We start from the raw sequence: 16,246 nt of genomic DNA, 5'->3' as shown, positions 1-16,246 counted from the left end.
AGATAACAACACCACTACACCCCACACTCCAGGTAGGCACATCTGCTAACCAGAAACCCTTGTTGCCTTCCTCCAAGAGTCTGTTGATGCACACCAGGGGGTGGGCCAGGCGGTTGGCTCCGCCCACCAAGGAGCTCACAACTCTGGAGGCAGGAAGTTACCAGGCAGAACTGTCAGGGAGGAGGAGGTGGAAGGAGGCAGAAGGCCCAGGCAGGGCAAGTGTGAGGAGCAAAAGTAAGAGTAAGCAACCAGAAGTGAAAGTAAGAGAAGTGAAAAAGGAGAAAAGCAAGAAGTGGAGACAGCGCAGAGAGTGTGCAAAGCCTGAGAGCCCAGCTGTGTGTAGGGCTAGAACAGCAAGGTCAGCGACGGCGGTGACTGTCCGGAGTGGGACGGTTCGGAAGTTCCTGGAAGGACCCCGTTGGCTGTGTGCCCGGTGGTCTGGAGCAGTATTCCGAAGGACAGTCAGCACCGGGGCAGGGGCCTCTCGGACCCCGGCAAGGCTAGGAGTCGCCCAATTTGCCGAATCCGTCAGTGAAGGGGACGTAGATCCCCCAGCAACAAAGTCCCGATTGACGGCAACAGCCCGACCATTACCGGGGAGACACCGCCACCGCCAAGGCACCAGTTTCCCCAGGGCCAGCGCCTGCGGGCAAAGTGTAGAGCTCCTCCGGCCCAGATTGCAGTCGGGGAGCGGGTAACCGGAGGGAATCCACCGATACCATCAGACAACACAGGTGCAAGGAAGAGAGACGTCACCGTCACCTACCGGGAGTGCAGGTGCAGCCGTCTGTGGGACCGTCCTACCAGCCGTTGGTTTACCGTACAAACTGTGTCCGTGTCTCAGGCTGAGTGAGTACCACAGTGCCGCAAGGCACAGCGCTGCCCCCGCGTCCCTGCGCCCTCCAGGCCCTACACTTTACATCTCTTCACCGGGCCCCGGGATCACCAACCCCTACCCACGGAGGGGCAACACAACACCTGGCTGCTCCCATCACCATCCCCGGGACCCCCACACTGAGCAGCGGTGGTGCCATCACCACAACCGTGGGTGGCGTCACGAACTATAACCCCAACAAACACCCCCCTTTCACTCACGGGCGAGGAGTGTCGCTCGAGACACCCCGGGATCCGGCCCGCAGCTCGAGCCACCAGGAGCAACTGCCGGACCCGAGCAGAAGGGGTGAGCGCGGTGTGCTGACACCCTCCTCCCCGCCCGCGACAGATCCCTATAGACTTATATGGGGATTTGCATCCGGACAGATGTTTGGGTTCAAGTCTGGTTCCAAACCGGGTTTTTTTTAAAATCCAGTTGGACTTGCCGAACCCGAATATCTGCAGGTTCACCCATCTCTATAGAAGACTTTTTCTTTGCATAATAAAGTTTTAACTTGATTTTTTAGAGTGGACAGCAACTATGCTCACAGACAATAAGTTCTGGAAGTTTTCCATAGAACAGAGACTGACATGTATGACTGAAATGTGCCTATTTTTAATGCAGTGCTGCCTAAGTATGCAAGGATCATAAGCATCTAATATTGTATATTGGCCTTATCCCTTATGCACATGGATTTCTCCAGAATCTCTAAATGTTTTGAGGATATTATATACTATAGTTAGGGAGATATTCAAAGTCCCTGCAAATTTATGTTGAGGAATATTTTTCTGATATTGTTCCACAATTTTTGATGCAGTTGTTCACAGATTGGTGAACCTCTGACCATCTTTGCTTTGAAGAGACTCTGCCTCTCTAACATGCTCTCTTTATACACAGCCAAGTGATTTTGTTGAAAATTGACCTTCCAGCTGTTTTTTTCTATTAGTACCACATACTTTTCCAGCCTTTTATTAACACCGTCCAAACTTTTTGGAGATGTGTTGCTGTCATAAATTTCTAAAGAAGGTGATGTTTTTAATGAAATGTAAGAATATCTAATATTCATCTTCTGATCTGTGTTCTGTGTTCTGCTGTGAATAAACTACAACTTTAAGAGATTTGCAAGTCATTCCATTCTTGCTCTTTTTACATTTTACACAAGATCCCAGGTTTTTGGGGGAAATTAAGGGTGTATATCAAGATTCATTACCCAATAGTTTTGGAAAAACATAGGGCCATAGAAAGGGAACTGATCAGTAATCAATGATTACTTTCCTTTCTTTCTTGTTGGTATCATCAGTAAGTAAACTTTTTTAGATATTGGAAGTTTTTGCTTTCAGCATTCCATGCTAGCAGTGAAAAATAATTGACAATGGTAAAACAGAAGTGTGCTGCAAGTAGAAACCCATTTTATTATATACTTATATACAATAAATAATATTTATTATAATATATAATATTATATACTTATATATAATAAATAATATAATAAATAAATATATATATATATATATATATATATATATTGCAAATCAGGAGACAGCTGTCAATCAAGCAGATTGGACTTTTAGAAGCTGGAGGAGAGCAACTCAGTGGACACGTTTCCCTGTTTAGCCTTTTTTCTGAAAATATTTATACTGAAACACTGCAGCATTAGCTAAGCTTAAATAAGTATTCTCATCTCCAAGATCCTGTCCCATTATGTAGTAGGTGTAATAGTAAGAATATTAGCAAATACCTCCAATTAGAAATTTAGTATAGTTCTCCTGATATAGCCATGTCTTTACCTCATGTGCAGGGCATTGCAGTAGCTTAGTGTCACGCTAGGTATGGTAAGTACCAAGCGAACAGCAAAAGGGAAGGGGATACCTGTGTCTAGAGAGGGAAGATGGTGACCTCTGACCAAACCTACTGCTAATCCCTGGAGTCCCTCACCACCCTAGATAGGTTCCGCACCTATGTGCCAAGCCGGATATTTGAGCCTAGGTATTTCTAGTGCTGGGCCCTAAATAGGGAATGGATGGGATGAGCTCTTTCTCAACCCCACTAAATGCTAAAGGAAAACGCAAGGAGGACGCACAGGGGAAAATGTATGAACTACTTATCCACAGATGACACAGGCAGACGTTCAGCAAAGTTTTCAGCAACAATACCACAGAGATGTACAAGCCACCTGATTGCAACCAGGGCTTGAATGAACTGAAACTATCACCAGCACCAGTCCAAGGAAGGAAGGGGTACTTAAGCACCAAGATAGTGCTGATGATCAGTAGCTGGGTTGAAGGCGAGCTCCTGCTGGGTCCAAAAGGGGAAAGATGAATCCAACAGGAAAGCTACCTATACCAATGAATACTGACAGCAGAAACAATAGAAAGTCAGGGAGCATTCTGCGCAGCCAAACGCTGTGACCTTCTATGTCCAGAAACCACATGACTGTCTTTAACACGTGACACACCCATGACACACGGTCATGACCATGACGAACTAACTATCACTATATGAGTGGTTGCAACCATTGATACCTAGGCTGGAATGCCATGCACATGAGGTACGGGACATAGCTAATCAGGAGAACTATACTACATTTCAAGTTGAAGGTATTTGCTAACATTATTATTAATATACCTACTACATATTGGGATGAGAACTTGGAGATGGAAATATCCCTTTAATGCACCAGAATTCTGGTGCAATTGAGAGCAAAAACTGGTGTACCTGTCTGGTACTGGAAACATGAACTATTTTAACTATTTTAGACACTTTTTTCACCTTGCTCAATGAGAAACACATTATCTAGGTGGAAATGGAGGTATAGATTACTGGAAAGGGATACATTGTAGCTCACTGGCATAATGTATAAACTTTCAATAGACACTCATAAAATTCACAATATTTGTCAAACATCGTGTAGCACTTTGGGATTATTTTTAGACTAGATCTATTTTAGATTTACACTGTCTAAAAATTAGACAAGATTGTAAATCTCTTCTCATTTTTGGACTTGGGGAGTATGTTGGTATTTTTTGCTGCCTTTGGATAGGGCAGCAACAAAGTCAAAATAAGGAGCTCAATTTTGCATAGAGGTTATAGATATATAAATATTTATGGAAAATAAAATAAATAAATAAAAATAATAGTAATAATAATAATAAATTATTATATTATTATTGTTGTTATTTCTGTTATTGTTATTTTTTTTATTATTATTATTATTATTATTATTATTATTATTATTATTATTATCAATAGTAGTACTGTTTTAATCCAAGGGACAGGAATGAAGCTAACTATGGTCTTTGTTTCTTGCATTTCTTAATCAGGGTAATAAGCCGAGCTCCAGGGCTGAAACTGGTCGTAGAAACCCTCATATCTTCTCTAAAACCAATCGGAAACATTGTCCTGATCTGTTGTGCCTTCTTTATCATATTTGGGATCCTTGGGGTTCAGGTACTCTCCCTTGATGTATTATATGAACATCATTCCATAAATATCTCGGAATTTTATTGATAAGATCTGCTGTGAATCGTAGATTTATTCCTTTTTTATATTGGAAATATTTATATTTCTTCTTGTCCTCTTTTAGCTTTTTAAGGGAAAATTTTTCTACTGCCTTGGTACAGATGTGCGAAATGTTACTAACAGGTCAGATTGTGAAACCGCCAATTATAAATGGGTGCATCACAAGTACAACTTCGATAACCTTGGACAGGTAACACCTAAAAAAACCCTATGGTGATAACATAATTGTGTCGCATTGCCACTTGTATAGTCTATCCATACTTGTCTATCTTGTTCTATTTTAGGCCTTAATGTCACTCTTTGTTTTGGCATCTAAAGATGGATGGGTTAATATCATGTACAATGGACTAGATGCCGTCTCTGTGAACCAACAGGTATAAAACATCCATACTGCCATAAATCCAATTGGTTTAATTAATAAATTGTGTATCTTAATGTATGCTTTCAAAATCAAATTGAACTAGTGTTGAGCGAGTAGTTAACTATTCGTACTGGCTATGCTGTTAGTGAGTAGTGTTCGCTACTCGCATATTCGTTACGAGCAGTGGTCGCAATGGAAGTCAAAGGGAAATACTCGCTAAGTAGCGAGTAACCCGAAAGCCATACTATTCCCTACTCGTTCGAAAAGTACGGCTTTCAGGTTACTCGCTACTTAGCGAGTATTTCCCATTGACTTTCATTACGCCCGCTACTCGTAATGAATATGCAAGTAGTAGACAGTACTCGCTAACAGCATAGTGAGTATGAATAGTTAACTACTCGCTCAACACTAGACAACACTTGTATAATGGCTGCATCCACCTCTAATATTTGGACTGAAAACATGCCAAACTATAAGTTTTTACTAGTCAGCTAATAAGATAAAATATTCACCTAATTCACAAGATTCTTAAGTATATTGACTTAAAAGGAACCTTTCAGGTCCAATAAATGTATGAATCTGCAGATATAGGGTTAATCTGCAGGTTAATAGCATTATGAAGGTGTCAGGCTGGACAGCAGGAGGTGACTGGATGGGAACTCCTGCACTTGCCCTCAGACTGAATGTACCCTAGGCATTCCCTTAAGCCAGATGTACACTTGATGGTAGTGAGGTCTGAGCCACCAGTTTCTCCCTATTTGTTTTCCAAGGCCCTTATGGGTATGGGCTGGCACAGTAGTTACAAAACCCCACCAGCAAATAACACAAACAGGGGAGACAGCAAAACTCATGCAGACCAAAAACAAACACCAGGGGGATCACAAAAAGGTGCACAGGAGGTAAAAAAGTTAAGGAGAGAGTAACTAAATAACAGGGTTAATTCCACACCAAACAATAGCAGACAGCAGCAGAAGAAAACACCTCCTCCTCACTGGAGACCAAACTCCAGAAGGTATTCTGAATGACTGGCACCCTCTGTTGGGAGCAGAGGGTATTTATCCAGCTTGGGAGTGGTTATCAGTGGATACACCTGAGCAGAGGTTGCTTGCTGCTGGCAAGGAATTCTGAAATTAACCCCCGTGTATGCCAAAAGTAAAAAACACATGAGCCTGTCACTAATCTCCAAGAGAGATGACCATGACAGAAGTTGCTCATCTACTCTACTGAAAGTGTGGCACCTGGAGAAAATGAACTTTATTTCTCCCAGGAGCCACTGGCTTTCAATTATGCAGGCTTGCCCAAAGCAATTACTGTCACGGCTCACAGCACTGAGAATAGTGGCTGTAGGAATGCCCTTGCACTGATTGACAGCCGTTTCTGTTATTATGCACTGCAGAGCAAGCTGTTAATCAGTACCAAGGCATTCTTACAGCCACCACTCTTAGGGGTACTTTGCACGTTGCGACATTGCTACTGCGATCTCGTCGGGGTCAAATCGAAAGTGATGCACATCCGGCGCCGGTAACGACGTCACAACGTGTAAAGCCTAGAAGCACTGATAAATGATCGCAAAAGCGTCGAAAATCGGTGATCTGTGTAGTGTCGGTCATTTCCATAATTTCGCTGCAGCGACAGGTACGATCTTGTTCCACGTTCCTGCGGCAGCACACATCGCTGTGTATGAAGCCGCAGGAGCGAGGAAGATCTCCTTACCTGCGTCCCGTCTGCAATGAGGAAGAAAGAGGGTGGGCGGGATGTTTACGTCCCGCTCATCTCCGCCCCTCCGCTTCTATTGGCCGCCTGCCGTGTGACGTCGCTGTGACGCCGCACGACTCTCCCCCTTAGGAAGGAGACGGGTCGCCGGCCAGAGCGACGTCACAGGGCAGGTAAGTGCGTGTGAAGCTGCCGTATCGATAATGTTCGCTACGGTAGCTATCACAAGATATCGCATCTGCGACGGGAGCGGGGACTATCGCGCTCGGCATCGCTACAATCGGCTAGGGATGCCGCAGCGTGCAAAGTACCCCTTAGTGCTGTGAATCGTGACAGTAATTGCTCCTGACACACCTGCATAACTGAAAGCCGGCGGCTCCTGGGAGAAATAAAGTTAATTTTCTCCCAAGCACCTTCTTAACATTATTAACCTGATGATTAGCTTCTAATCAGCAGGAAAGTATCATTATCAGCCTTGAAAGGTTCCCTTTAAAATCCCAAAAAATATTTTCAAACAATTAAAACCCATAATATTTGCATTACTCTACGGATCCTACCTGAGCCAAAAACTAAATGTAATATTTAAGCTGAGGCCTTGCCGGCAATTTTTTTTTCTTTCAAAGAAATATGAAACTTTTTGATGCAACCTAAAATTATACCTGCTTTTCCAGCTGCTTCTTGGCATTGAGTGCTGGTACTCCTTAGCTTTTGCGAAATCGATCAACCAAAGCCCACTTCTTGCTTTGTTATTTTCCAGTGGGATTGATTTTTATGGCATTAGGCCTGCTGGTTACAGGCTTTTAGGTCTTTCAGTAATATCTTACGATCAAGTTTTAAGTATCCTACATAGTCATCAGAAAAAATGACTTCACTTTCAGTTCCATCTATGGGTTCATTATTTAAAAAGAACTGGAACAGATTCAGAAACTTGTGTTTCTTCCCGAGTTTATATTTACTGCTACTCTTAGAATTAGAATGTGCCGTTAAACTGTGGAATTGCAGTCACAAATCACTAAAGGCTTTTGTTTAGTAAACTAAAAAGAAAAGAATGAAAAGAAGAATAATAAAATGGCTGGAAATAGTCCTTAATGGTTTCCCTTTCTTCTTTTTTTCCAGCCCATTACCAACCACAACCCCTGGATGTTGCTCTATTTCATTTCTTTTCTGCTCATTGTTAGTTTCTTTGTATTAAACATGTTTGTGGGTGTAGTGGTAGAGAATTTCCACAAGTGCCGACAGCATCAAGAAGCAGAAGAGGCTCGACGACGAGAGGAAAAGCGGTTGAGACGTCTGGAAAAAAAACGAAGGAGTAAGAAAAAGCCTAAGTGTTCGGTCGGTTCGTAGGCACTATAACTTCTTCCTATCTTCTTCCTCCTTCCTTCAGTGCCACTATTAGTGTTCATGATCTACCATGCACATTTAACTTTCAGTTTGACGACCCTGTTGACCTGAACAAAGGAAGATAATAGATATAGATTGGCATTGTTTGAACAAATAAATGTTGGCGGGTCTATCAATCAAGAAAGAAACAATGGCCGGATGTACTCATCCTGTCTTACATTTACTCTTTCTTGTTCTATCACAGAGGCCAATGCTGGATGATAAATCTGGCACATCTTACGACACTTTTGACCAATTTTACACCACCTCTTGGTTGGCAACCTTTTTTTTCTAAAACTTACTACAATGTGGAACACATTGCTACATTTTAAACCAGACTCTTCCTGTGAAGCTATGCCCCCTTTTCAAGCAAAAAAAGTTTAAAGGGAACCTGTCACAGGATTTGGCCCCTATAAGCTGCGGCCATCACCATTGAGCTCTTATATACAACATTCTAGAATACTGTATATAAGAGCCCAGGCCGCTTTGTATAACATAAAAAAATCTTTTATTATACTCACGAGGGGGCGGTCCGGTCTGATGGGTGTCACTGCTCTTCAGTCCGGCGTCTCCTCTCTGTGGCAATCAATGTCCTCCTTCTCCCCAGCCCAGTGTGGATGATGTGTCCTACGTCATCTGCATAGGCTGGCATTGCGGTTCTGTGCAGGCGCACTGTGGTGTACCCTTCTGAGGGCAGATCAAAGTACTGAAATGTGCATGTGTAAATAAAGGTTAATGACCACCCGCACATGCGCACTGCAATACATTGATCTGCCCTCAGCAGAAGAGATCAAAGTGCGCCTGCACAGGACCGCAATGCAGACCTTTGTGGATGATGAAGGACATGTTATCCATACTGAGCTGGATAGAAGGAGGACAGCGATCGCCGCAGATAGGAGGCACCGGACCGGAGAGCAGTGACGCCCATCGAACCGGACCACCCCCTAGGTGAGTATTATTAAAGTGTTTTTTACATTCTATAAGGTGGCCTGGACTCTTATATACATTATTCTAGCATGCTGTATATAAGAGCTCATTGGTGGTGGCCGCAGCTTACAGGGGCCAAATCTGGTGACAGGTTCCTTTTAACACATCATAAAACAAGTCTAAGACAAAGTTCACATTGTGTTTTACCATATATTCAGTGGCTCCATAAGGGCTTATATCCAAGACCCCACAAAACAAACCATAGACTATAATGATGGAGTCACAGTGTTCCCTGTCGTACATCATTTTCAGCCATATACACCTATTGGAGGTGGGCAGCAAAGTCTAGTTGACTATATCTTGCTGACCTCCTCAACTAGGCATATACAGCCAAAGATGATGTACGATAGAGAATACTGTGGCTCCATCTGCATCATTATAGTCTATAGCCCCATCAGCACATATCTCCGATTGCCGTTTTGCAGGGGTTTGGATGTAAGGTCTGATGGAGCAAATGAACATAAGATAAAACATGATTTGAACATCAAAATGTGGTACAAATTAAGATAACTAACAATAAAAAAAAATCTGCACTACTGTGCTTAGTGGAGAAAGTGCTCTAGTACTTATTCTACATGGCCAACTTAAAGGAGTTTTCCCAATAACAATGTTAATTTTAATGAATACATCTTGGAATAATAATAAGTTCCACAATTAAAAAAATGTTCCTGTGCTGAGATAATCTTCTATATGTGCCCCTGCTATGTACTGTGTAATGGCCGTGTCTGACCGTACAGGGACATGGTCTGATCATACCATATCTCCTGGGCCAGAGAGGACACATAAGAGTATACAGACATCACAGTATGGGATCACAAATTATTTTTTTGTTTAAGGTAAAACAATGCTTAAAAACAGGCTGGGAAATGTCTTACCTCACAGAAAGAATCAGCTGTGATCCCATACTCTAATGTCTGTATACATTATTTTGGTTATTTCCCAGCCCAGGAGCTGTGATATGATCAAACCATATCCCTGTACGGTCAGACACGGCCATTACACAGTACACAGCAGGGACACATATATAAGATTATCTCAGCACAGGAACATTTTTTTTAAACACATCCAATTGTGGAAGTTATTATTATTGCAAGATCTATTGATTAAAATGAAGCTTGTTCATGGGAAAACTTCTTTAATATTATCCACAGAGTGGAAATGTGTTTGGTCTTTAATTAAAAGTAAAGTTATAATTTAATCTAAAGATAGCACTCTCTGATGCCAAATTAATCTATACGCCTGGTGTGTTTACAAAAGGGCTAAATCCCTTGTTTAAGTAATGGGTGCCCTATAATATAGATTTACAGATATTGATAATATAAAATCGACATTATTAATCTTAAAAATGGTTTTATCACGCTAGTGGATAATGACGCTTAGTTCTCATGTTAGTTTTGATACACAGACTCACCATAGCTGTTATACAACACTTGGGCTCTTCCTCCAATGAACACATTTTAGTCATCATCAAGGATTACAATTCTGCACGAAGCATTATAGATGCGAAACGCGCGTCGGATGTACCGGGATGCCACAGCTCACCCCCTTTTTGTGGACTTCTGTTATTGATAATTATAGACTGATATATTTATTTACAATTCAGTATGTGCAGTATTTTTTGACACACTTGTGTCATCTATGAACTGTAAATTTATGTGAAGGACATACTCATCCGTGGACAAACTTGTATCCCCCTTATAGTGGCCTTTGGCATTATTTGTCATTATTTTTTTGTGTATGCCCTGGTTATTTATACACTCAGATCTGTTAAATATATTTTTTTTCTGCACAATTTGTTTGGTTGGATTAATTACTCTCAGTCCTTTATTTTTTTCTTTACCATTAATTGGGTGTCTGTTAGGTGATCCCAATTTCTATCATTCCATTTGTGATACTGTTTTATATGTGAGTTTTTAGTAATGTGTTTTTATGATAATAAAGGTTCAATTTCATATGCATTTGCATATCCATGTTTTTGCTGTGATAAGCCCCCCCCCACTTTTTGATTGTGGTATTGGTGTTGTCATGAAGGATTGAAACAAACAATTGGTTGCAGCCCTATAGTGTCAGAGTCCATGGTCTCTGTCTGGGATTTGAAACCAGGACCTATCACGCCCCAAGTGAGAAACCTACCACTAGACCAATGAGGAAAAGTGTAATACAACACCTGAGCTCTGTCTGGGTATTTTATTTCCCCTCATTGGTCTGTGGTATGATTCTCGCTTGGGGTGCGAGAGGTTCTGGGTTTGAATCCCAGACAGAGCCCATGGACTCTGATACTGTTGGGCTACGACCAATTGTTTGTTCCAATCCTTGATGACAACACCAATACCACAATCAAAAAGTGGGGGGCTCAACACAGCAGAAACATAATAGATAGTTGGGCTGCGACCAATTGCTTGTTCCAATCCTTGATGACAACACCAATACCACAATCAAAAAGTGGGGGGCTCAACACAGCAGAAACATAATAGATAGTTGGGCTGCGACCAATTGCTTGTTCCAATCCTCGATGATGCCTAAAATGTGTTCATTGGAGGAAGAGTCCAGTTGTTGTATAGCTTTTACACAGTATATTTTGGGTTAAAGGGTTTACACAGATACAGAACATTTTCTTCCAGAACCAGAGTCACACTTGTCCATTTTTTGTATCCAGCATTACAGTTCAGCTCCATTGAGCTTATCTGGCAACAATTTTGTAGATTTTTTACCATTTCGAACAATGGCCATATATAAAGACATTAGCGCCCTTTTCCATTTAAATGTGATCTATAACAATTCCAAACCATTTCTAAGAAGAAAAAAGGGGGAGTGAAGAAAGATAGATAAGGGAAGAAGGAGGTGGCTTGTAATCATATGCAAAAATAACTTACTAATTTGCATATTTTTCTGTTGTATTTTGACCACCCTTTACCTATAACCGTTTCCTTTCTGGAGGAATTTGCAAGCAGCTGCAAACTTCCTCTGGCAGTGAATGGGGTTAACTTTCCGAGTTCATTGTCATGTTCATGTGTTTTTTGCTCATCTGCAGTTCTCCATGCTTTATTTCATTCATCTGTAGCACTTTTGCATTTGCAAACACTTTTCTGTTATTCTAAATCAGGAGTTGAAAGATACTTTGTAGCCCCCAAGGGTCTCAAGGTGACTTTCCTCACTGGGAAAAAAAAAAGAGCTGAAGTTTATAAACATTGACTGGAGTGATTGTGCTCTCTCTGATTATTCCTATCATTTTATACTTAGGCTGCCTTAGGCGCTGACACGTTTTGGGTCAATTTTTAGACAGTATAACTTTATTGCTTGAAAGCTGATTTTCAGTCTTATGATGGCATGAAATGACTATGATACACACTTTTGCACTCCGAGTTGCTAGAATTTAATTTATGGTGTGACCGTATTTACTGTGGTTACTTATCGCATCATTTATTAACCAATTTAAAAGGATCAAAATACAACGTATAAATTATAGAGGTTTCCTATGTTTTCAACCATTTTAATACTGCTTCAATGTATCTTGAATAACAAATGAGGCAACTTTGCAAACAGTCTTACATTTGTCATAGTTTAATTGCCAGCTATCAGCAAAATACTGTAAAAAAAACCCCCATAAATTCAAAAATAGATAGACATTGCACAAGTATTTTGCTCACCAGGATCCACGGCACTCTGGTTTTCAGTCCAGCGCAACAGGCAAGTGAGGTATGCGAGAAACTGGTAGCAGAGGTACTTGAGACCACAGGCACACAGGAGACCAGGACATAGGTAGTAGAGGTGCTGGAGGTCACAGGCAGACAGGTGGCCAAAACGCAGGTAGCAGAGGTACTGGAGGTCAAAGGCAGACAGGAGACCACGAAAAAGTTAACAGAGGTACTGGAGGACACAGATAGACAGGAGACCAGGATGCAGGTAGCAGAGATACTGGAGACCACAAGCAGTGGATCCACTACATGGGCTACAACTGTCCTATTCCTTGTGTCAAGCCACTCATGACCAATAGACAACACCAGAAGCGGCTCACCAGGGCCAAGGAGAAAAAAAACTAGACTGTTGCTCAGTGGTACAAGGTGTTTTCAGATGAAAGTAAATTTTGCATTTCGTTTGGAAATCGCGCTCCCAGAGTCTGGAGGAAGAGTGGAGAGGCCACAATCCAAGCTGCTGAGGTCTAGTGTGAAGTTTCCACAATCAGTGATGGTTTGGGGAGCCATGTCATCTGCTGGTGTAGGTCCACTGTGATTTATCAAGACCAAAGTCAGCACAGCCATCTACCAGGAAATTGTACAGCACTTCATGCTTCCTTCTGCTGACAAGTTTTTAGAGATGGAAATTTTGTTTTCCATCAGGACTTGGCCCCTGTCCACACTGCCAAAAATACCAATACCTGATTTACTAACCACAGTATCACTGTGCTTGATTGGCCAGCAAACTCACCTGACCTAAACCTCATAGAGAATATATGAGAAACACCAGACCCAACAATTCAGAAGAGCTAAAGGCTGCTATCAAAGCAACCTGGGCTTCCATAACACATCAGCAGTTCCACAGGCTGATCGCTTCCATGCAACGCTGCATTGACGCAGTAATTCATGCAAAAGGAGCCCCGACCAAGTATTGAGGTATTTACTGTACAGACTTTTCAGTAGGTGCCAATATTTCTGAGTGTAAAATCATTTTTTCAGTTGGTCTTATATAATATTCTAATTTTCTGAGATAATGAGTTTTAGGTTTTCATTGGCTGTAAGCCATAATCATCAACATTAACAGAAATAAACACATGAAATGGATCCCTTTGTATGCAGTGAATCTATATAATATATAGGAATAGATCCCTCTGTGTGTAAGGACTCTATATAATATATTGGAATAGATCCCTCTGTGTGTAATGACTATATAATATATAGAAATAGATCCCTCTGTGTAATGACTACCGTATATAATATATAGGAATAGATCCCTCTTTGTGTAATGACTATATAATATATAGAAATAGATCCCTCTGTGTGTAATGACTATATAATATATAGAAATAGATCCCTCTGTGTGTAATGACTATATAATATATATAAATAGATCCCTCTGTGTGTAATGACTATATAATATATAGAAATAGATCCCTCTGTGTGTAATGACTATATAATATATAGGGATAGATCCCTCTGTGTGTAATGACTATATAATATATATAAATAGATCCCTCTGTGTGTAATTACTATATAATATATAGAAATAGATCCCTCTCTGTATAATGACTATATAATATATAGGGATAGATCCCTCTGTGTGTAATGACTATATAATATATAGGAATAGATCCCTCTGTGTGTAATGACTCTATATAATATATAGGAATAGATCCTTCTGTGTGTAATGACTATATAATATATAGGAATAGATCCCTCTGTGTGTAATGACTCTATATAATATATAGGGATACATCCCTTTGTGTGTAATGACTCTATATAATATATAGGAATAGATCTCTCTGTGTGTAATGACACTATATGATATATAGGAATAGATCCCTCTGTGTGTAATGACTCTATATAATATGTGTGTTTCCCTTTTTGTATTGAATAACTAAAATAAATTAACTTTTTGATGATATTCTAATTTATTGAGATTAACTTGTAGTAGGAGGTCCGCAGGGCTCTCGGTTGGTGGCCACAGACTACCGATGTGGGCACTAGACCAAAGTCCAACAAATCTTTTGCTCAATACTAATATAGGATCATTTTCTCTCCCAGATTTTTAGGGAATGTGATTCCCCCAGAATATTGCAATATGTATTATTAGAAATAGTTCCACCTAATAAGGAGGTAAAGTCCAGTGTGCTATCAATGCGTAAGTAAAGAACACAACGAAGGAGCAAAATGTTCAGCCGAGTGCTGCTCTGAGCTCTCCACTGACAATGAGGAACTCATATTTTTCTATATAATTTCTATTAAGCCGACTCCAAAGGGAATAGGGGAATAGCACTTCTCTCCATCAGTTAACTCAATGGTTTGGGTTTTCTCAGTTCACCATTGAGCTCAATAGAATCTCTATGACTTGTTAGTTAATGTAGCGCACACTTTAAATGGAAAATTAATATAAAATTATTAAAACAATATTTTCTTGTTGACTTGCCTGCTGTCAAAATATACAATGGAGCAGTATTTAAAGATATATGACAGATGGTTGCTGCTTTTACTGGACATTTTCTTGTCTTCTCAGAAAAACAGCGCATAATGAGAGTGCCAAAGTCTCAGTATATGTATAATGTCACTTGCGTGCCAGCTTTCTTGGAGCACAAAAGCAAATGGAATGAGTTAAAGTCAGCAGGTTTTTGCCACTGAATATAAGAGCAGCATAATGTAGAGATAGAGACCCTGATTCCAATGATGTGTCACTTACTGGGCTGCTTGCTGTAGTTTTGGCAAAATCAATGTTTTATCAGCAGGGAATTATCAGTAGAGAACTAGTAAACCTGCTGCCAGGTAGTCCTCCATATTCATGAGCTCTTTATAACCCCAACCCCAACAATGATTGGCAGATTTCTACTTATGCATAGTCCACACAAAATGCAGCCAATTAGTAATGCTGACGGGCTTTTACAGCATTCAGACAACTGCTACATTCGCAGCTGAGAAAAGTGTGATTTAATCAAAACTGCAGCAAGCAGCCCAGTAAGTGACACATCACTGGAATCAGGGTCTAGACCCGTATATCATGCTGCTTTCAAGAGGAATAGCAAAAACCTGGTGACAGATTCCCTTTAAAATGAGCAGCTGTAAGTTTGATGCATTGTCTGGTGAAAAATGGTGCCACTTGTGATCCATTATGTTGTCTTTTCTTTGTACCTTCTGCTGTATTTCCATTCTAATATTTCATCTGCTGTAAATGCTGGTCATCTGTACCTGTATTACATGACCAAAAGTATGTGAAGAACAATTCTGTCCTGTGGACCGGCCACGTAGGCCACAAGTATGGCTAATAGGAGCAAAAAAGAATATAACAAAGAGGTCTCTATGGACCATCACTGCCAGGAGTATTAATTATACTGAAGAGTTCAACAGCTTTGTAGTGAGGTGCAGGCAACGCAAGGGGCCACCAAATGCAGACTCAAGTATCGGGAAGGACAGTGGAACATAAAACAAATATATTTAGGGTAAACACAGAAAGAAGAGGCCCCCGTGTAAGAACACTATATGGGCCCTTTGCAGCCCAATATTTCACCATAATCACAATGGCATCTGCTTTGAAACTGGAAGCAACCCCCAACCCCTCAGGCCCCCAGGTTGTACCATTGGTCAAACAGATATCAAGAGACCATTTTTCTAAATACATTGTGCCAACTGAAGACTTTGGAAGCAGAAATAATGGCTCAGAGATTTTCGGGAGTTGTGTACTTTTGTAGTGCAGACTTACTCACCGCCCCC

At 41.0% G+C, this 16,246-nt stretch overlaps 1 protein-coding gene across 4 annotated transcripts in view; it reads left to right on the top strand.

Annotated features, from left to right (window-relative positions):
* CACNA1I (calcium voltage-gated channel subunit alpha1 I) overlaps positions 1–16,246 on the top strand; it is a 1,217,075-nt gene that overhangs the window by 1,025,381 nt on the left and 175,448 nt on the right. For 3 of the 4 annotated variants that reach the window (XM_075321783.1, XM_075321781.1, XM_075321784.1), the window contains 4 exons: positions 4,195–4,321; positions 4,458–4,583; positions 4,678–4,767; positions 7,584–7,803. In XM_075321783.1, coding sequence (XP_075177898.1) covers positions 4,195–4,321; positions 4,458–4,583; positions 4,678–4,767; positions 7,584–7,803 — 563 coding nt within the window. The remainder of the gene's footprint in view (positions 1–4,194; positions 4,322–4,457; positions 4,584–4,677; positions 4,768–7,583; positions 7,804–16,246) is intronic. The other variant, XM_075321782.1, reaches the window with a different exon arrangement.

Source organism: Anomaloglossus baeobatrachus, chromosome 8 (genome assembly GCF_048569485.1).
Source record: "Anomaloglossus baeobatrachus isolate aAnoBae1 chromosome 8, aAnoBae1.hap1, whole genome shotgun sequence".
Classification (NCBI taxonomy): domain Eukaryota; kingdom Metazoa; phylum Chordata; class Amphibia; order Anura; family Aromobatidae; genus Anomaloglossus; species Anomaloglossus baeobatrachus.
This window is presented reverse-complemented; position numbering and strand designations above follow the sequence as displayed.